General features: G+C 53.9%; 1 protein-coding gene and 1 long non-coding RNA gene across 5 annotated transcripts; one reads left to right on the plus strand and one right to left on the minus strand.

Moving 5' to 3' along the window:
- Positions 1 to 4090: 4090 nt before the first annotated feature.
- Positions 4091 to 7407, minus strand: LOC132669561 (uncharacterized). The gene is made up of 2 exons (XR_009606169.3): positions 5563 to 7407; positions 4091 to 5321 (listed from the first exon to the last, which is right to left on the minus strand). It is a non-coding gene; the product is annotated as an uncharacterized LOC132669561 (long non-coding RNA).
- Positions 7408 to 7457: 50 nt separating this feature from the next.
- PCIF1 (phosphorylated CTD interacting factor 1) lies at positions 7458 to 19125 on the plus strand. 4 transcript variants are annotated; one of them, XM_060619501.3, is made up of 18 exons: positions 7458 to 7812; positions 9794 to 10068; positions 10267 to 10380; positions 11342 to 11484; positions 11575 to 11699; positions 12874 to 13011; positions 13203 to 13333; positions 13471 to 13625; positions 14208 to 14355; positions 14442 to 14525; positions 14739 to 14838; positions 15909 to 16071; positions 16743 to 16915; positions 17061 to 17147; positions 17234 to 17418; positions 18120 to 18213; positions 18316 to 18491; positions 18577 to 19125. In XM_060619501.3, the coding sequence occupies exons 3-18, from the start codon at positions 10358 to 10360 to the stop codon at positions 18803 to 18805; spliced, it is 2154 nt and encodes a 717-aa protein (XP_060475484.1). In that variant the 5' UTR covers positions 7458 to 7812; positions 9794 to 10068; positions 10267 to 10357; the 3' UTR covers positions 18806 to 19125. The 4 variants fall into 4 exon arrangements, with proteins under 4 accessions (XP_060475484.1, XP_060475501.1, XP_060475513.1 ...); XM_060619518.3 differs by having other exon boundaries at positions 9794 to 9966; XM_060619530.3 differs by lacking the exon at positions 10267 to 10380.
- The last annotated feature ends 653 nt before the right edge of the window (positions 19126 to 19778 follow it).

Below are 19778 nucleotides of genomic sequence, written 5' to 3' on the forward strand. Positions count from 1 at the left end.
CACCACGCATCCCCTTCCATCTCTCTGGGGTTCTCTGGCGCTGGTCTGCAGCCAGGAATGCCATACTTTCCTAATCTCTTCAGAGGCCTGAACGGTCCTTGAAGTCGGTGGGCGGGGGGGAGGGTACTCCCTCAGGATCTCAGCTGTCTGTGCAGAAATCAGGACTCCCTGACCCAACCCACACCAGGCCCCATTCACCTCGCCTCCCGAAAGTCTCATCTGTCCCAGGACTTCATGTGACTTCTTGGCAGGCAGCTTGTTTCCTAACCCCAAGCACATATGTTTCCTGGCCTGGGAGAGGCTGCCGGCCAGCCTGAGGCCCCTCTCGGTGACCCATAGGCCAGAACTGCAGGCCTAGAGCAAGATCGCTGGTTCTCAACCCTTCTGTACGTCAGTAGCTTTTAAAGTAGGGTTGTGCTTTGTTTTGTTATGTTTTGAATACCTATGTCTGGGCCCCAAATGCTGAGACTGATTTTTTTTAAAAGTAGGCTCCATACCTAGTGTGGGGTTTGAACTCATGACCCTGAGCTCAAGAGTCACATGCTGTACGGACTAAGCCAGCCAGGCGCCCCACAAGACTCTGGTTTATTTGGTCCGGGATGAAGCCTGGGCATCAGTGGGTGTTTGTTTGTTTTTTTTTTAAACTTCCTCAGGGGCACCTGGGTGGCTCAGTTGGTTAAGCATCTGACTTCAGCTCAGGTCATGATCTTACGGTTTGTGGGTTCAAGCCCCAAGTCGGGCTCTGTGCTGACAGCTCAGGGCCTGGAGCCTGCTTCAGATTCTGTGTCTCCTTCTCTCTCTGTCCCTCTCCTGCTCCCACTCTCTCTGTCTCAAAAATAAACATTAAAACATTTTTAAGTATTTTTTATAGTTTATTTATTTTGAGAGAGAGAGAGAAAGCGAGCATGAGTGGGAGAGGGGCAGAAAAAGAGGGATAGAGAGAGAATCTCAAGCAGAGCTCCACGCTGTCAGCAGGGAGCCCAGTGTGGGGCTTGAACTCATGAACCATGAGATCGTGACCTGATCCGAAGTCACTCAAATGACTGAGCCACCCAGGCACTCCTTCCCCCGCCAAAAAAATTTTTTTTAAGAAAAACGTGATGTGGGGCGCCTGGGTGGCTCGGTCGGTTAAGCATCTGACTTCAGCTCAGGTCATGATCTCATGGTCCGTGAGTTCAAGCCCCACGTCAGACTCTGTGCTTACCGCTCGGAGCCTGGAGCCTGTTTCAGGTTCTGTGTCTCCCTCTCTCTCTGCCCCTCCCCTGTTCATGCTCTGTCTCTCTCTGTCTCAAAAATAAATTTTAAAAAAAAGGTTAAAAAAAAAAAAAAAAAGAAAAACGTGATGCAAAGTGAAGGGACCAGGGCAAAGACTGCATTCTGTATGATTCCATCTGTATGACAAGCCCAGAGAAGGCAAGTCTAAGGGGATAGAAAGCAGAGTAGTGGTCACCTGGGCCTGGGGCGTGGGAAGAAGGGGTGACAGCAAACAGTCATAGGAGCTCATTTTGGGAGAAATGGAAAGGTCTTAAAACTCAGTTGTGGCGATGTGTGCACAACTGTGTACATTTACTCAAAATCACTGAAATTGTACATGTGAAACAGGTGAATCTTGTGGCACATAAATTATACCCCAGGTTTTTCCCACCGGGGTTGAGACATCCGGGTTAGAAGCCAAGTGTCCCAGAAACCCCTCAGCTGGGACCCAGGCTCAGTTGGTGTCCTCCCCCACCCCCTTCTTTAGATCAAAGTTCCCTCCGATCACAGACGTTCAGGAAGCTGCCAGCTGTCACCCTGGCTTCTTTTTTGGAGAAGTCTGGAATTTCATTCTGCAGACTCAGCTTATATGAGTATAAACATCCTGGTTCGTGGCCACTCTGCCCAAAATAGAAAAACGGGCATCAGAAGGAATGGGTGGGGAGGGTGGAGGTGCCCCCCGCCCCTATCCTGAGATGACTCAGATGCCACCTGGAGATGCTGGGCGCAGAACAGACACTGAATTTGGGGTCGAGGGCCCCGGCTCGACCTGCACCTCCCCCGTGCCTGGCGGTGCTCCGGCTGACTAGTTCCCCAAACATGCCACCCCTTTCCACCCCTCCAGGCCTCGGCACAGGCTGTGTCCTTGCCCACCTGGAAAATCCTACCCCTCCAGGAAGATTCAGCTCATTGCCAGCTCTTCTGAAGCCTTGTCTTTTGCAGGGCCCACCCTCCTGGCCATCCCAACAGAACCCTTATCTCCCCATAGCAGAGGGCTTATTTATGTGTCTGCCCCCTGCCTCCTCTGTGGGCTCCCTGAGGACAAAACATCTGTCTTATGTATCTCTGGTGCTCACGGTCCTAGGGCAGGCCCCGACTCACGTTGGGTCCGGTCAGATGAAGAAACGGAGGGGGCCGTGACACCACATCAGACACTTACAGGACCAGGAAGACCAGAGGAGACGCCCCACTCCTCTCATCTATTCTTGGCCTACATGGTTTCTCTCATCTGGCCCCAGAATGGCCGGAGAGCCACTCCCAGTGGAAACCACAGTTTGGGCTGGAAGAATTTCTTCTGCAGTTTCCCTGGGGCCAGGCCCACTGGCCTTGGAAACTGCCTTAGTGTTATTTAAACTGCAGAACAGAGTCTATGGGCAGCTCTGACCGGACCCGGGTGGGGGCGGCCTGGATCAGGATTACGCTGGAGCCTCCCTCCCCCAACCGCCAGGACCTCAGGGGTTGAGATGTGTGGTTCTGTCTTCGCAGCCTCTTGCTGTCGTGGAAAAGAACAAGGGGGTTAAGGTATGTGGCAACCTGAGCCTGTATGTTTATGTTTCTGCTTTAATATGGAGACTGGGCTTTGTCCTGAGTTGAGGCTGAGGTCCTCAGAGGCCCTGCCAGCAGGCTCCCAGCCAGAGCTGGCTAAACCTGGAGGAGCCCGCTTATCTCAACCATCTCTCCCAACTCACCAGGCATCTTACTCCAGGAAAACTTGATGGAGTGCTTGAAAGCCCCAGGATCTCTGCTCGACCTGCCCATCCCTATCTTCGGAGTAGAGGACTCTAGGCTGCTGGCAGGGACTCTGCCACGGCAGGCAGCTCATGCTTTTCTTGGCATCCTAAAGGGCACAGCCTTGGTGTGCCCACCGCAGAAACCAGAGCCTGGAATAGAAGCAGGGATACCTGAAAAAGTCACCCAGATTTCAACCCAATGTGGTCTGTTCGTGGTCAACAAATATTTACAGACGGTTAATTAAGCACAGCACTGGGCATGGGGTCTCCAGATGTGAACAAGCCCCAGCCCCGCCCTCAAGCAGTCCACTGAGCGCAGGAATAGGAATACAGAAGTGGGGGCCTGACCTAGCCTGGGTGAAGGCAAGTTCAGGGAAGCCTGCCTGGTGGAGGTGCCATCTAAAGTAAGACTTGGAGCGGGGCTCAGTCGGTTAAGCATCTGACTTCAGCTCAGGTCATGATCTCACGGTTTGCGAGTTGGAGCCCTGCGTCAGGCTCTGTGCTGACAGCTTGGAGCTTGGAGCTCGTTTGGGATTCTGGGTCTCCCTCTCTCTCTGTCCCTCCCTTGCCGTCTCTCTCGAAAAAGACAAAAAATTAAAAAAAATAAAGACTTGAAGCCTGAATAAGTCAAAGGCAGGGGGCGGCGGGGGGAGAGAAGAGCAAACAGCATATGCAAAGGCCCGGGGTCAAGAGAGAACCTGGCACTTTGGGGGAAGTTATGCGTCGTTCAAGATGGCTGGGGCCTGATGAGGAGAGGTGGTTTGAAGATCCGGATCGTGCATAACGTGAATGTATTTAAAGTGCTTGGCACAGCTCACAGTAAATACTCTGCCATGGCAGCTGTCGTTACCATTCTGGTGTTGTAAACCAAGCTAAAGGTTTGGGACTTTATCCTGCAGTCAGTGGGGAGACATTCAGGGGTCTTAAGCCCAGGGTGACTTGATCAGATGTGCCATATGACCAGACTTAAGATCTCTGTGACTACAGGGTGGATTATGGAGTAGGAGAGAAGCAAGGCTGGACGACCAGAAGACCAGTGTGGAGACTAGTCTTATTATTCATTCATTCATTCATTCATTCACTCAAACATGTAAAGAATCAGCGGATTATTAACTTGTTATTTATTTAAATAGAATTGTTTTGTTATTATTATTAAGCATCTGTAATAATTCAGAAAGGAGATACAGGGTTGGGGGAGCAGTTTCAAATATCCCAAGAGCAGAATAGATAAATATACGTTGGAAGACAGAATACAGCAATGAGAATGAACTATAGCTACATGCAACAACAGAAATGAGTCTCACAAGTGCAATGTCGAGCAAAAGAAAGCCAACACAATATAGAACTGCATAATTCCATTTAAATGAAGTGCAAGGAACAGGCAAAGTGAAACTATAGTGTTTAGAGATACCCAGTGGTCAAACTATCAAAGAAAGAAGTGATTATCACAAAATTAACAGTGATTACCCTGTGCTCGATGATACCCTTTTTTTAAAAAAAATGTTTTAACATTTATTTATTATTGAGAGACAGAGAGAGAGAGAGACAGAGCATGAGCAGGGGAGGGGCCGAGAGACGGGGAGACACAGAATGTGAAGCAGGCTCCGGGCTCCGAGCTGTCAGCACAGAGCCCGACACGGGGCTCGAACTCACAAACTGTGAGATCATGACCTGAGCTGAAGTTGGACACTCAACCGACTGAGCCATCCAGGTGCCCCTGGGCTCGATGATACCTTGACCTGAGTGATGTTCACCTGGGTGTTCACTCTGTGACAAATCACGAAGTTTCACATTTCTCTCTCTCTCTCCTTTTAAGGAAGTTTCACGCGCAGCGCAGAGCCCCACGCAGGCCTGATGCAGGGCCAAACTCACCACCCTAAGATCAAGACCTGAGCCAGACGCTTAACCGACTCAGCCACCCAGGTGGCCTTTACATTTCTGTTTTGTGCACTTTTCTGAATGTGTGCTACTCTTAACAATAAAAAGTGTTTCAAAAATAATGGGGCTTGCTCTAAGGTAGCAGGAATGAGGTTGGAGAGAAGAGGCTGATTTTCACTGTTGTGCAGAAAGTGAGAACAGGAAGGTGAGGAATCCTTTGGGAGGAACGAGTCTGGGGAGGGAGGTGAAAGCAAAGAGCAGTGTTTAACACTCTGAGTTTGAGACCTGCACGATACTGAAGTGGAATTGCCCAGGACCATTGTGTGAGCTCAGGAAAGTCACTTTCTCAAGTTCAGAGTCCCTTCTCCACAAGAGAGGGAAGCAGTGTGGCTTCCTGGAATCAGCTTTGGGTTTTAACGCTGGGAACCTTCGTCTTTAAAACCACAGTTCTGGGGGCGCCTGGGTGGCGCAGTCGGTTAAGCGCCCGACTTCAGCCAGGTCGCGGTCCGTGAGTTCGAGCCCCGCATCAGACTCTGGGCTGATGGATCGGAGCCTGGAGCCTGTTTCTGATTCTGTGTCTCCCTCTCTCTCTGCCCCTCCCCCGTTCATGCTCTGTCTCTCTCTGTCCCAAAAATAAATAAAAAAACGTTGAAAAAAAAATTTTTTAAAAATAAAAAAAAAACCGCAGTTCTGGAGGCACCTGAGTGGCTCAGTTGGTTAAGCGTCAGACTCTTGATTTCAGCTCAGGTCATGATCTCACAGTATGTGGGATCGAGCCCCGCATTGGGCCCTGAGCTGATAGTGCAGAGCCTGCTTGAGAATCTCTCTCCCTCTCAATAAGTAAACATTAAAAAAAACAAAACAGTTCTGATACTTCATATAATTACTTGACCCCCTTCCCCCAGCCTCAGTTTCCTCACGTGTGGACTTGAGATAATCATTTCTACTCTCAGAGTTCTTGGAAAGGGTTACATGATAAAACAGGGATAGGCACTTGGGATGCTTGGTGCTTTAGTTACCAATTAAGAGACTCTGAGAAACAAATTAACGTACTTTGAAAGCAAAAAACCAGGAACAGATAGCAATCAGTACATGGTTTTTACACTCCTGTGTTAATAAGTACTAGCTGGGGAGCTTGCAAAACTAGGCCTTTTGGGGACGCCTGGCTGGCTCGGTCGGCGGAGCTTGAGACTCTTGATCCCGGGGTTGTGATTTCAAGCTCCACATTGGGTGTGGAGATTACTTAAAAAAAAAAAAAAAAAAAATCTTAAGAACAAAAACTAGGTATTCTGTAAATCTCGAGTGACCGTATAATTTATTGTCCAAACCAGGGCGCTTTTGAGAAAGGATGCAATATTAATAATTATGCCAGGACAACAGATATAAACCAAGACTGTCCCAGGGAGAGCAGGACATCTGGTCCCCCCTATGTAGGTCTAAGGTGGGCACCAGGCATCTGATTTCCCATCAAGCTTCCCAAGTGAACTGGCCTCTCTGTAAGGGCAGGATTTGGCTGCACTTACTGGGCCTATCCCGAGCAGGTGGATTTGGGGAAGGCTCAAATCTACTTGGAGAAACCCTCACAACCCCGTGAGACGTAACAGCTAACATTTATTAAATGCCGGGTCCCACATGTGCTGAGTACTTTACAGACGCCATCTCAGTTCTCGCCAGGTGGACTTCTCTTCCATTACAGGAAACTACAGCTTAAAGATGTCGAACAACTCCTTCAAGGCCACACGTCCAGGGCGGAGGATACAGATCTGAACCAGCCAGACTCATGAGCACCCTGGTTCATACTATTTGCCTCGCGTTTTGCCGACACGCCCCCACCCCCAGGCAGCTGCACGGGGCCAGGCATCATGCACACCGGAGGCTGCGCGCAGCCCAGCCCGGGTACCTGCAGTCTCTGGCTCCACTTGGGAAATGCAAGGCGAACGGCAGATGGCAACCTTGTGTTCGTCTCAAGCCACTGTTGAGGTCAGTTTACTAAGGAGGCCCGACGGAGGTGGGGCTATTGAGTCGTCCGGCAGCCTCTGCCCAAGAATCCTGTAGGGAGCCGCGCGTGGGGGAACCTAGCAACTGTATCTCCTGCTGGGCATTTATGGCTGGTCTGAGGTCTCAGTGAGGCTTTGCACCGCAACTAGTAGCCATAGATAGGTCAGTGTTGTTAGAGCCCCACTGATGCATTTTAGTTGCATTCCTAACTTCGCCAAAGCCACCTTTATTATGGCTCCCACGGCTGTTTTAAGTTTCTTCTACTCAGGAACACTTGTAACTTGTGAAGCCTCATCCTGGGAGAAGATTCGATTTGCATGCAGCCTCTACATAGAAAATGGCTGGAAAACATTCTTGACAGATGCTCAGAGAGGGTAAGCGACTGGACATCAATGACACAGCCGCGCCGGAACTAGGACCCAGGCCCCCACTACGCCCAGAGCTGCGTCACCACAACCCCGCCCCCGGGCCGGCGTCTTTGCCAAGCGCCCGCAGGTTCCCAGCCCGCCCCGCGCCCCCCGGTGCGCACACTCAGTCCGGCCCGGTTGGTGCACCTCCCACCTAGGTCCTCCAGCCCCAGCGGGTGTGCTCGCGGGGGAAACAGAGGCAGGGAGCGTGCTTGTGAGTTCGTTCCTTCCTCAGTTCACACCCCACGGCCCGCAAAGCTGCCCTGCCCTCCTGAGACCCGCATGGAATAGCAGGGAAGGACGGGAGGAAGGGAAGGGGCCGAAAGCAAGCAGGCTCTGAGGAGTCGGCCGGTTCTGCCACACTCAAGATGGCGGCGCGGCAGCGGCGAGGTCCCTCAGAGGCGGTACCGGCGCATGCGCAGCGCGGAGTCCCGGCCCGGGACACAAGATGGCGGCAGCGGCGCTGGGGAGGGCGAGGCGGAGGCGGCAAAACGGGAGGTCGAGCAGAACGTGTAGCCGCGTCCCCTCCAGTCCGCTCCGGGCAGGTAAGAGCCCCAGGAAGCCATGGTCCCGCCGCGAGCCGCTCCGGGTTCCGGGGATCCGAAGCCGGGCTGCGGTGGCCCCTCCGGCGCTTTCCGCTCGGGGCCACCGCTTGCCCTGTCTCTGCCGCCGCCGCCATCTTAGGCCCGCGGGTGGGCGGCCGGGCCGGTAGCTTGGGTGAGGGAGGTGGGCCCGGAGAGCGCGGGCGGAGCGGCCTCTAGGGCCCCTCCGCCGCTGCCGCCGCCACCGCCTTTGTGTCGGGCTCCGACTCTGAGTCGCCTCAGCCCGGGGGCGGGAGCGCGCGGTGGGGCGGGGGGCGGAGCCCGGGAGATGGGCCGGCGCGCGCGCGCCAAACAGCCCGCCCCCGCTGGGGTTTGGGGGGAGGGGAAGGGAAAGGGTGCGCGCGCTGGAGGTGGGGGGGGGGGGTGTAGTCCCCGTCTCTAGTGGCCCCCGCGCCTGCGCATTTTACAAGTCCTTTGACTCCGCCCTATTGGTTTGGAGGGTTCTGATTGGCATATTACTGAGATGGTCCCGCCCCGTCTTCCAATCCCGTAACCGGGTTCTTTTCCTTCTCGTGGGTTCCTCCGGTTGCGCAGATACAGTTATTAAGCTGATCGGCACTAACTGTGGTATGCGAGGGGCCGGGAAACTTCAGGATAAATAAAAACGTTATCTTAATAATAGAGTTATTTCTTACTTAAAGTGTACAATATGCTAGACTCTACGTGTAGAGACCATAGAGATCGAGTCATTCCTGTTTGTAAGTCGGAACGTGGCAGAAGGATCTGGACCCCGGGTCTGTGCACACCCAGAGCAGACCCGCTGCTTCCAAATCACCTGGGAAATTAAGAAAAAAGTTTCAATCGTAAAAAATTGGTAAAGGTTTGAACTGGTGTAAAATTTGTCATCCTGTTTCCCAGTCCCACCTCTGGAGTGCGTTTAAAAAAATACAAATTCTTGTGTGTCTCCCTTCTCCATTTTTGACTCCTATGATGTGAGGTGAGGGACGGGCGGGAATCTGGATTTCTATTACAGGCCCTCTGATGGCTGTGATACGGGTTTTGGAAACACTGCAGTGTCCCTGTTTGGCCTCACCGAGCTGGGCTGCATGTGCTGCCTGTGCATGGTTCAGCTACATGGTGCCTCAACGTCACACGATATTTATTGGCAAAAATATTTTTCAATAAAGTTGAACATGCCGAGTTATGTAATGCATTTGCATGTAACGTGTTAAAAGATTGATTCCAAGAAACGTGTTTTTTGTGGCCTCTGATCTGTGATAAGTACAGTTGACCCTTGAACAACACAAGAGTTAGGGGCACTGATCTCCAGTGCAGTGGAAAATCCCAGTATAACTTTGGACTCCCCAAAACTTCACTAATAGCCTGCAGTTAACCAGAAGCCTTTCTGGCAACATAAGCAGTCGGTGAACACGTTTTCTATGTTGTATGAATTATATACTGTATTTTTAAAATGAGCTAGAGGAAAGAAAATGTTAAGAAAATCATAAGGACAAGTAAATACATTTATAGCGCTGTATCATGTTGAAAAAAAGCCATGTGTAAGTGGACCCATGTGGTTTGGACCCATGTTGTTAAGGGACAACTATATGTCCACTTTTAGGGATATTTTGGTTGATAGGAGCAGCTACACAATTTGTGGAGTCCCGTGTGCAAAATGAAAATGTGGGTCCCCTCTGTTAAAAATTTATTAAAAATTTCAAAGACAGTAACAGTGGAGCATTAAACCAGGCTTAGGGCCCCCCTCATCCCGGAGCCCGTGTGACTTCAGGCGGCAAGTCCGTGAAATGTTTCGGTTTGGGAACCTTGAGAAGTACCGTTTCATCCCTTGAATCCCCAGATCTCCCACAGTGTCTCCTGCCTTGTCCTGGGGGCTCCCAACTTGCTGTGTCATTGCCCCTCTTATTTTGTCCCTGCTGTGCAGCATTTCACAGGTCTGTGACTCTCTCTTCTATTTGCTCTGCAGTTGCTGATGCGAGGAGGTCCCTGGGCCCCCGTTCACTCCACTGCTGACCCGGCCACCCACCTGTGCTGAGCCTTCCTGCAGGCCTCCCCCTGCCTCTGTTGGACCCTGTGACGTGGGGGTCCACCTGGTTGGAGAAGAAAACCCTCTCATGCTAGCATTGCAGACCCCAGAGGGTGAGAAAAAGAGGGACCTTGTCCAGCCTTGAGACCTGTGGGCTCAGCCCCAAGGCATCGGGAATCCCTCCTACCCAGAGAATCAAGCTTTTTCTCCCCTTGGTTAGTGGTTCCGAACCTTTTTGTTATCATGGCCCCCTTTGGTTGTATGTATGTCCTCTTGCTCCGTGCATTTTTTATCTGCCAAACTGTACTGACAAAGTAACCATTCACTTTTCTCTTTCCAAATTAACAAAGACATCTATGACTGAGTGTACAATAAAATTAATGTCCCAGTGATTCCTATGATGTCGTCAACAGCCAATCAGAGCTTCTGATCAGCATGAGATAATCAGTGTGACCACAAGGAGTTGATAAAATGTCAGCAAGCAAAGATAACTGATGGTTAAACATGGCTTCGTGCTCTTTTTGTGGGTAAATGTTTCTTTGGGTGCTGTGGCATATTGAAAACAACTTTGGGATCACCAGTCCAATCTCAGTTGGGCCCCTAGAAGTCTAACAGCCAGCTTGGGAATCACTTTGGCCACTGAGGCTCGTGCTGGGTGTGCTTTGGGCAAAGGTAGTGGAGAATACAAATCTGAAGGAGCTGACCTGCTTCCTGGTAAATTTTCACCTGGGGATTAGGAAGGACTGAATTAGATGTTTCTTCTCAGTCCCACTGGTTTCTTTAGCAACAGATTGTTTCCTGCCCTGAAGTGTAGAATGAAGCAGCCAGTTAGACGCCATGGCCCACTCTGGGCTGCACTTTGTTCCAGTTAGATTTTATTGGATAGGAACAGGGAAGAGGAGGATTTACTGTTCTTTTTTGTGGGAGTTGCTTCCCAAGGGCAGACCCTGTTCTGTCTTCTGTGGCACTCTGTGCTTTGTAAATATTTGCAGAATGAATGGAGTTCCTGTTGGGTCCAGGTACCATGCTGAGCGCTGGAGAGAACTGGACCCAGTTCCTAGCCCTGGGAGTTCTGACAGTCTGATGGGGAGACCAATCCAGCTCATAGGCCAGACTGAGTGCTACAGTGGAGGTGTTCATGGCCCTGCGGATGGGCTCTGACCACCTAGCTTTGGGAAGGGAGAGTCTAGGAAGGCTTCCTGGAGCATGTGAATGTAGTGACAAGCCAGGCAGAGAACTGGGGAGAGTATTTCAGGCAAAAGGAGCAACAGGAGTGTACCCATTTTACAGTTGAGAGAACTGCAACTTTGGTTCCAGGGCTCCCGTGGTACCACACTGGCCTTCCAGGACAGGACCAGAGTGACTTTTTTCAGATCTACAAGTGGTCAGGGGGGCCCTCAGTGGGTTGTAATTGGTGGGCGGGGGCTGGGGGTGGAGCTGACCTCCACACCCTGCTGGCCTAACACCCTTCGGTCCTCTGTGTGGCAGGTCCGGTGTGGGTGCGGAGATGGCCAATGAGAATCACGGCAGCCCCCGGGAGGAAGCGTCCCTGCTGAGTCACTCCCCGGGCACCTCCAATCAGAGCCAGCCCTGTTCTCCAAAGCCCATCCGCCTGGTGCAGGACCTCCCAGGTACTGGCGAGGGGCAGGGTAGGGTGGTGGGGTAGGAAAGATGCCCCAGGAGCAGCCCTGACCCTGGCCGGGTCCCATGCTTGTTTGCAGAGGAGCTGGTGCACGCAGGCTGGGAGAAGTGCTGGAGCAGGAGGGAGAACCGTCCCTACTACTTCAACCGATTTACCAACCAGTCCCTGTGGGAGATGCCTGTGCTGGGCCAACATGACGTGATTGTGAGTGCCAGCCTAGGGCAGGGGTCTCAAAGCAGCTTCCGGGTCTGGGCCTTCCCCCAAACGTATCTTGAGCAGCTATTATGAGCCTAGTCCTGTGTTGGGACCTGGGGATATAGTGATACACGAGAGAAGACCTATTCCCTGCTAGCAAGGAACCTGTACTCAAATAGGGGAGACTGACACGTAAAGAGACGATTGTAAAGAGTATGTGATATTGAACTACCCGTTACTGTGCCTGTAATGCAGTTGTGAGTCAAGACAGACATGGTCGTTCCCTTGTACTCTCGGGGGGCCCACAGTCTACTGAGGGGCCAGTACAATTACATTTGGCTTGTGTATGAAGAATAGTGTTAGAGTACAGCAGGGACCATGGTCCAGTTTGGGGGAGGGGAGTGGACAGGACGGGACAGGAAAGCGTCTCTTTGAATTAGCATTTAAGGTGACAGAGTTAGCAAAGAGAAAAGTTGTTAAGAGGGGAGAAGCACGTTCTAGAAGTGGAAAGGTCAATGTGATAGGGAAGTAGCAACACAGGCCATCTGCCAGAAACGTGGGCTTTTGGTTCCCTGTCAGTTGGGGTGAACTTTTTTTTCTGGGCATAATCAAGCCAGTTGGCACTCCCATTTTGCAGATGAAGACACTGAGGCTCAGAGATGGGAAATGATTGGCCTGAGACCTCAAGCCAGTAAGAGGCAGAGCTGGACTCAAACCTCTTAGGATCTCAGGGCCACCCTGCCTACCATCATGCTTCTTTTTGGTGTTGCCAAAGGCATTCCACCCACAGGGCCTTGCTTTTTCAAAAACAAGCATTTCTTGACTCTTTCCTTTATTCCTGACTCTCTGCTATTTAAGAAATCAATGTGTACAGTGTGTTTATCTCATGCCAGAGGTCATGTTAAGCTGGTCCTATTCACTGACTCATTTAATCGTCTTCCCAGTGGGAGGTTGGGCCTGTTTAGCAGGAGGGCCATTTTGAATGTGAGGGAATTAGGACAGGATGGAACTCCGCCAAGGTCACATGGTTGCAAGTAGCCAGTGGGACTGGAGCCCAGCGTTCTTTCTGCATCCCAGTGTCTGAGCAGTAGGAGCAGGGGTCAGGAGGGCATCAGGATTCCGTATTACCGGGACTCCCAACCCACTGGCCCCGGTTGCAACTCTGCTGGTCTCCCTCCACCAGTCGGACCCTTTGGGGCTGAATGCGACCCCACTGCCCCAAGACTCCAGTTTGGTGGAAACCCCCCCGGCTGAGAACAAGCCCCGAAAGCGGCAGCTCTCGGAAGAGCAGCCAAGCGGCAATGGTGTGAAGAAGCCCAAGGTGAGTGCTGGCGGGCTCTGAGGACCTGGCTGGCAAGCGGCCAAGCCAGGCAAGCAGCCAGCAGCTTCCCTGCAAAGGCCGGGCAGTGGCAGGTCGGTCAGGAGCGGGGCCTGGGCACAGCTCACTGGGTTTGGTGCTGGAACCATAGGCTGACTCTCCTGACCCTGATGCCTTCTCATTTTTTGCTCCAGATTGAAATCCCTGTGACACCCACGGGCCCATCGGTGCCTAGCTCCCCCAGTATCCCAGGAACCCCAACACTGAAGATGTGGGGGACATCCCCTGAAGATAAACAGCAGGCGGCGCTCCTCCGGCCCACCGAGTGAGTCCCTGCTATGGTCCCTTGGGGGCACCCACTGATGCGGCCTGCGTGCCTGGGAGACTGGGGTGTGGTGGCAGCCAGGGCACCCCTCCTTCCCTTTCCTCTACTGTCCTCGTTGCTCTTTTCTGTGCCCCAAGGGTGTACTGGGATCTGGACATCCAGACCAACGCGGTCATCAAGCACCGGGGGCCTTCAGAGGTGCTGCCCCCGCACCCCGAGGTGGAGCTGCTGCGCTCCCAGCTCATCCTCAAGCTTCGGCAGCACTATCGGGAGCTGTGCCAGCAGCGAGAGGGTAACTGCCTCCGGGGCCTCAGAGCCCCGTTTCCACCTGCTGCGAGCAAGAACCGGGCTTGGGGAATGGTGCAGGGGAGCCTAGTGGCCCAGAGCATAGGCAGTGGATGGGGACGGGCCTGCTTGGAGCCCCAGCTCCTCTAACCGCTTCCAGAAAGGGTGGCTGGCATCAGTAACTACAAAAGGAATCGTTAACACTTCCAGAATGCTTCGTTTGCCCGGTATCATTTGAAGCCTTTTTATGTATCTGTGATACAAAAACAGAAGTATCTGTCCTGATGGCCTTGCTACTACTAGGAGTAAGAGGAATGGAAAGTCCTCAGTAAACTGCAGCTTTTATTAATTAGTAAATAAGCCTGCTTAACTTTGCTGGAATATAGTGTTTCTCTTTTCCCCTTTTACCCTAAGGATCATCTAACAAACACCCTTTATAAAACTAGCGATTCTTAGAATATACTTTGGGAGGTGTTGCCTGGAACATGAGCTCCTGACTTAACAGGCCGTCATTTACTGTTGCACCTCCAGTGCCCACACGATGCCTCCTGTCTAAAGCCAGACCTTCACCAGCTCTTCTGTCCTGCAGGCATCGAGCCCCCTCGAGAATCCTTCAACCGCTGGATGCTGGAGCGCAAGGTCGTGGACAAAGGCTCTGACCCCCTGTTGCCGAGCAACTGTGAACCGGTCGTGTCGCCCTCCATGTTTCGCGAAATCATGAATGACATTCCCATCAGGTACACCTGCGCAGCTGGGGCCAGCCAAGGGTTGTGTAGCCAGTTCTGCATAGAAGGCTCCTAACTCTATCCGTTCTCTATCCCAGGTTATCCCGAATCAAGTTCCGGGAGGAAGCCAAGCGCCTGCTCTTTAAATATGCAGAGGCTGCTAGGCGGCTCATCGAATCCAGGTTTGCTCTCTCCTGCCCCCAGCAAGCCGGGTGTGTGATCAGAGTGGGGAGGTCCTCGGCCATGTGGCCCATCTAACGGAGTGCAGTCATTGCGCTTGGTGGCAGGAGGAGGGCTGGCTCCCAAAGGCAGAACGAGAGCCCGAATGTCAGTGCAGGTGGGGTGGGAGGAGTAAGGAGTGTGGACAGATGCCTGATCGCTCCCTCCACCGGCAGGAGTGCGTCCCCCGACAGCAGGAAGGTGGTCAAATGGAACGTGGAGGACACCTTCAGCTGGCTACGGAAGGACCACTCTGCCTCTAAGGAGGACTACATGGTGAGTGGCCCCGGGGAAGGAGGCCCGTGGAAAGGCTCTCGGGTTGCTTCCTCCAAGAAGCCCACTCTGCCTGCCCAGGCCGGGCGGAGCCCCACAGCATCCTGTTCCTGTGCACTTCAGTAAACCTTTGATGCTCATTGGTCCCTAAACTCCTGCATGTAGAGAGGTTTGTCCAGGTTCCTGGCTCTCTCCTAAAAGACTCTCTTCATTAAGGTTCTTAACAGAATCCTGTGCTCAGCCACACACCATAAGTAGCTTTTTCAACTTAATGTTCAGCATCTCCCTTGAGTAGATTTTTGGACACAGATTGACAGACTGCCTTTTCTGGGGTGTGTGCGCTCATCACAGTTAAGAGCTGGCACCAGACTCATTTCCCTACTTTACTGTGTCCACAACAGTTCTGTTTTCTGGCCCAGACCCGTCACTTCTCTAACTGTCCACCAGCACTAGCAATGGGCTTTCTTTTCAGGACCATTTTTCACAAGAGACAAGGTTTCGCACTTCACGATAGTAACTGTACTTGACACGTAGAGTGACAAAGGTAGGTGTGCTCACTAGCCAGAGTGACTCATTTTCACTCATCACTTTCACACGTGTGATTCAGCAAAATTACAAATGCCTAGTTAAATCCTTGCAAGTTGCTAAAAGCTCAAATTTCAAATCTGCAATGACCAAGGACCCCGTTTTGTAATGGTGTCTCTCCCTGATAGTTGGCAAATGCTTTATAAGCGGGGACTGTGCCTGGTTTGTGTGTTTCCCCAGCAATTATCATGGGATCTGGCACAGTGTAACCCCAACCATAGGTGCTGGCATTTATCGGACACTTGCTGTATGCTAGGGGCTTGGTAAGCCCTTAATGGGAATGATCACATTTAATACTTAAACTGCCTTATCAGGTGAGTACTGTGTGTTCCCTTAACAGTAGAGGAATTAAGATTCAGAGATGCCAAGGGACTTGTCCAAGTGACACAGCTAGTAAGTAACAGCCGGTTTCAAAGCGAGGACTGCTAGAATCCACCAGCCTTCCCTCAACAGCCACCTAGAACCCTGATCAAGAGTGTCTCCTCCAGGACCGCCTGGAGCATCTGCGGAGGCAGTGTGGCCCCCACGTCTCGGCCGCGGCCAAGGACTCCGTGGAGGGCATCTGCAGTAAGATCTACCACATCTCTCTGGAGTATGTCAAACGGATCCGAGAGAAGCACCTGGCCATCCTCAAGGAAAACAACATCCCAGGTGAGGGGCCAGTGGCAGGGAGCCAGCTGTGATGCCGTCAACGGTGTACCCCAGGCCCTGAGTGAAGGGACAAGCAAGGCTGAGCCTCTAGGCCACGGCTGGTTTGGGCAAGCCCGTTTCTCCCGGCAGTGTCTGAGGCAGGCCCTGCTGTCTTTCGGTGCAGGGTTCCCAGCACTCCTCCAGGAACTGGAGAAGGGTTGGGAAAGGGGGAGCTGGAAGGTGGTGGACACGACAGGCCTGGGGTAAGCAGTCAGGTGGACGACTTGCATTTACAGCTGATTTCTGCAAGCCCCGGTTCCCCCACCCTGCAGGCTAATGCCCAGCCGTAGGATCATACGAGAACTCAGTGGTAATTCGAAGCGCTTGACCCAAAAAAGATGCCTAAGTAGGGTACCGTAATCACGGACGTGCCACAGTTCTACTTCCACGTGGCCAACCGGGGGTTTGTGTCGGTATGCAGCATGGCGACACAGGCCACCAGTTCTTGCCCCTGCCAAGAACTTTGTTCTCAAACCATCTGAGCTGCATTCTGCTCCTCCGTGGGATTAGACTTACCTCCCTTGGTTACTGGGGTACGTGTGTGAGCACACGGGGGGCAGAGGCCGTCCGTCCGGGGTGAGGATTAGCAGAGCCGCTGCAGGGAGGCCCCTCATTGCTCTCCCTGCCCACAGAGGAGGTGGAGGCCCCAGAAGTGGAGCCCCGCCTGGTGTACTGTTACCCGGTCCGGCTGGCCGTGTCTGCGCCCCCCATGCCCAGCGTGGAGATGCATATGGAGAATAACGTGGTCTGCATCCGGTATAAGGGGGAGATGGTCAAGGTCAGCCGCAACTACTTCAGCAAGCTGGTAAGAGCTAGGGTGAAGGGGAGGCAGGTCCCCACAGGTGCAAGAAGTGAGGGCTGCCTCCTCCTTGACCCAGCGTCCTCAGCAAGAGGCCAGTTATGAGGGAGTGAGGGGCCGCTGTGTAAGGGCCTTGCTCTCTGTCCCACAGTGGCTGCTTTACCGCTACAGCTGCATTGACGACTCTGCCTTTGAGCGGTTCCTGCCCCGAGTCTGGTGTCTTCTCCGACGGTACCAGGTATGGGCCTGGGGCAGCTGGGGGTGGGCTCTTCTAGATGCAGGGGGAAGGCTGAGCCCTGGAGGCTGACCGTGGCCTCTGTGTAGATGATGTTTGGCGTGGGCCTCTACGAGGGGACAGGCCTGCAGGGATCGCTGCCCGTGCACGTCTTTGAGGCCCTCCACCGGCTCTTCAGTGTCAGCTTTGAGTGCTTCGCCTCGCCCCTCAACTGCTACTTCCGCCAGTACTGCTCTGCCTTCCCAGACACAGATGGCTACTTCGGCTCCCGCGGGTGAGAGCCAGGGGCTGCTGGGGCCCTTCTGCCCAGGCCCTGGAAGGGGTCCTCTAGAGCATAGATTGCACCTGGGCCAGCTACTTGGGATTGGGCAGTGTTGGGTGTAGTCCCTGCCTTCACCCCTTGCTAGCTGTGTGACCTTGGACTTATCGCTGAACTTCGGGAGCCTGTGATAGTCCCTAACTCATCTTGTGGGTTTCTCTGTGAATAAGCCCAGGCTGGGATAGGAGCATGTGGTTCCCGGCACTGAGAGGCATGGGAAGTGGTAATTCAGAGCTCAGAGATCATTCAGATCTCAGGGACCTTACAGACTAATGTGGGGTGTTGGAGGGGGGTGAGCATGGGTGAAAGGAGACACAGCTTCCAGTAGGAAGACCAGCCTGGGCCAGCAAGAGGGAAAGCACAGCAGCTGGGGAACTCCTGGTTGTGGCTTGTGCTGTGGTGGCAGCGGGGCTCGAACTGGATCTGAGCTCCAGCCATTCCACTAAGCAGCCTGGTGGACTTGGCTGCCCAGCCCGAGCCTCTCCATCCTCAGCACTCCGGTGGGGTCGGCCACACCTTGTCCCAGGATGAATTAAGGGTGAATGTTGGCCTGTGGCCTGACCAGGGCCGTCCTTTCAGCGAGGTGGGGGCGGCACCTGTTTCCGGTTGAGGGCTGGGATTCTGGCAGGACTTAGAGTGCTCACCTCCATCCCCAGGCCCTGCCTGGATTTTTCCCCGCTGAGTGGTTCCTTTGAGGCCAACCCTCCGTTCTGCGAGGAACTCATGGATGCCATGGTCTCTCACTTTGAGGTGGGTGTGCTGCTGGCGGTGGGGGTGGGGTAGGTTGGCAAGCGGGATCGCCAGCCACCCGGAGGGCAGCCTCTGACGTCCACCCCGTACCCCCTCCCACAGAAACTGCTCGAGAGCTCCCCGGAGCCCCTGTCCTTCATCGTGTTTATCCCGGAGTGGCGAGAACCCCCCACACCGGCGCTCACCCGCATGGAGCAGAGCCGCTTCAAACGCCACCAGCTGGTCCTGCCTGCCTTTGAGCACGAGTACCGCAGTGGCTCCCAGCACGTCTGCAAGAAGTGGGTGCCTGGGGAGGGCAGGGGCAGGAGGGCCGGCCGATCGGGCCGGGCCAAGCCCCACCCTGAGCTGCTCCTTTGCCCACAGGGAGGAAATGCACTACAAGGCCGTCCACAACACGGCCGTGCTCTTCCTACAGAACGACCCTGGCTTTGCCAAGTGGGGGCCGACGCCCGAGCGGCTGCAGGAGCTGAGCACCGCCTACCGGCAGTCAGGCCGCAGCCACGGCTCCGGTTCCTCGTCGTCTTCCTCCGAGAACAAGGACCGGGACTCCGGCCGCGAGCAGGGCCCCAGCCGCGAGCCTCACCCCACTTAACACATCCTGCGGGGAGGAGGAGCCCCAGGGTGCTGGTACGGACTGCTGGGACTTGGGCCTCTTGGGGCTGAGCAGACCCCAGGACCCTCCCCCTGAGGTGGCAGCAGGGCTCAGGCTGCCAGTGACATAGGAAGATTATGGCTCTGCCAGGGCTCCCCCTCCCTGCCCGATCCCCTGACTCCTCACCTCAAACTTGCTCCAGCTCCCGTGTAAATAGGCCCCATCCCTTCCCTTCCTACCCACCCCCCACCCCCCATCCATACCATCTTATTGCCACCTCGTTTCATTTGTAAAAGGAAATACAGAAGCCTCCCTAAGAATGCGTGAGGGTCTTGAGGGCAGAGAAGGCGGAGAGTCTGGAGCTAGTCCTGGGACCACACCCTCTACATTCAGGCTCACCTTCTGGACCCCTGGGCCTCCACGCCCCAGCCCCGGGATCCAGTGTCTAACTTCTCACCCTGCTGACCCCACAGTTGGGTCCCTGGTGGCCTCTGCCTGTGTCCATCGGGTTTGAAGAGTCCAGAGCCCAGCACCATCCATCTGTAAGTCCCAGACTCCCACAGCCAGGCCTGCCCTCGTACCTCTAGGGAGCAGAGGACGGGAGGCTGTGCCCAGGTAGCGAGCTAGACTCCTGCTTGACCTGCAGCCACCACAGTGAGTGAGCAGCCAGGTATGTTTCACAGTCAAGGGGCAGGAGGAAGAGCAGCTCTGAGCCACCATGGGCTTTAGGGTATGGCCTCTGTACAGACAGGCACCCGGCTGAGCTGTCCTGAGGACCTCTAGGCATGGAGCAGATGTCCCCCTGGAGCCCAGGGGAGGAAGAGGGTCTGAAGGTGCTGGGGGGTGGGGGTTAGGGGGCTCTTACCAGCTCAGCCATCTGTCCCAGTATCAGGCCTCTGCCCCAAGGGCCTGCCCTGCTGTCGGGCCACTGCACTTTGAGAGGCCGGGCAGGCCGCACTGTGGGGCTTGGCAG

Source organism: Panthera onca, chromosome A3, assembly GCF_046562875.1.
Source record: "Panthera onca isolate mPanOnc1 chromosome A3, mPanOnc1 haplotype 2, whole genome shotgun sequence".
Lineage (NCBI taxonomy): Eukaryota > Metazoa > Chordata > Mammalia > Carnivora > Felidae > Panthera > Panthera onca.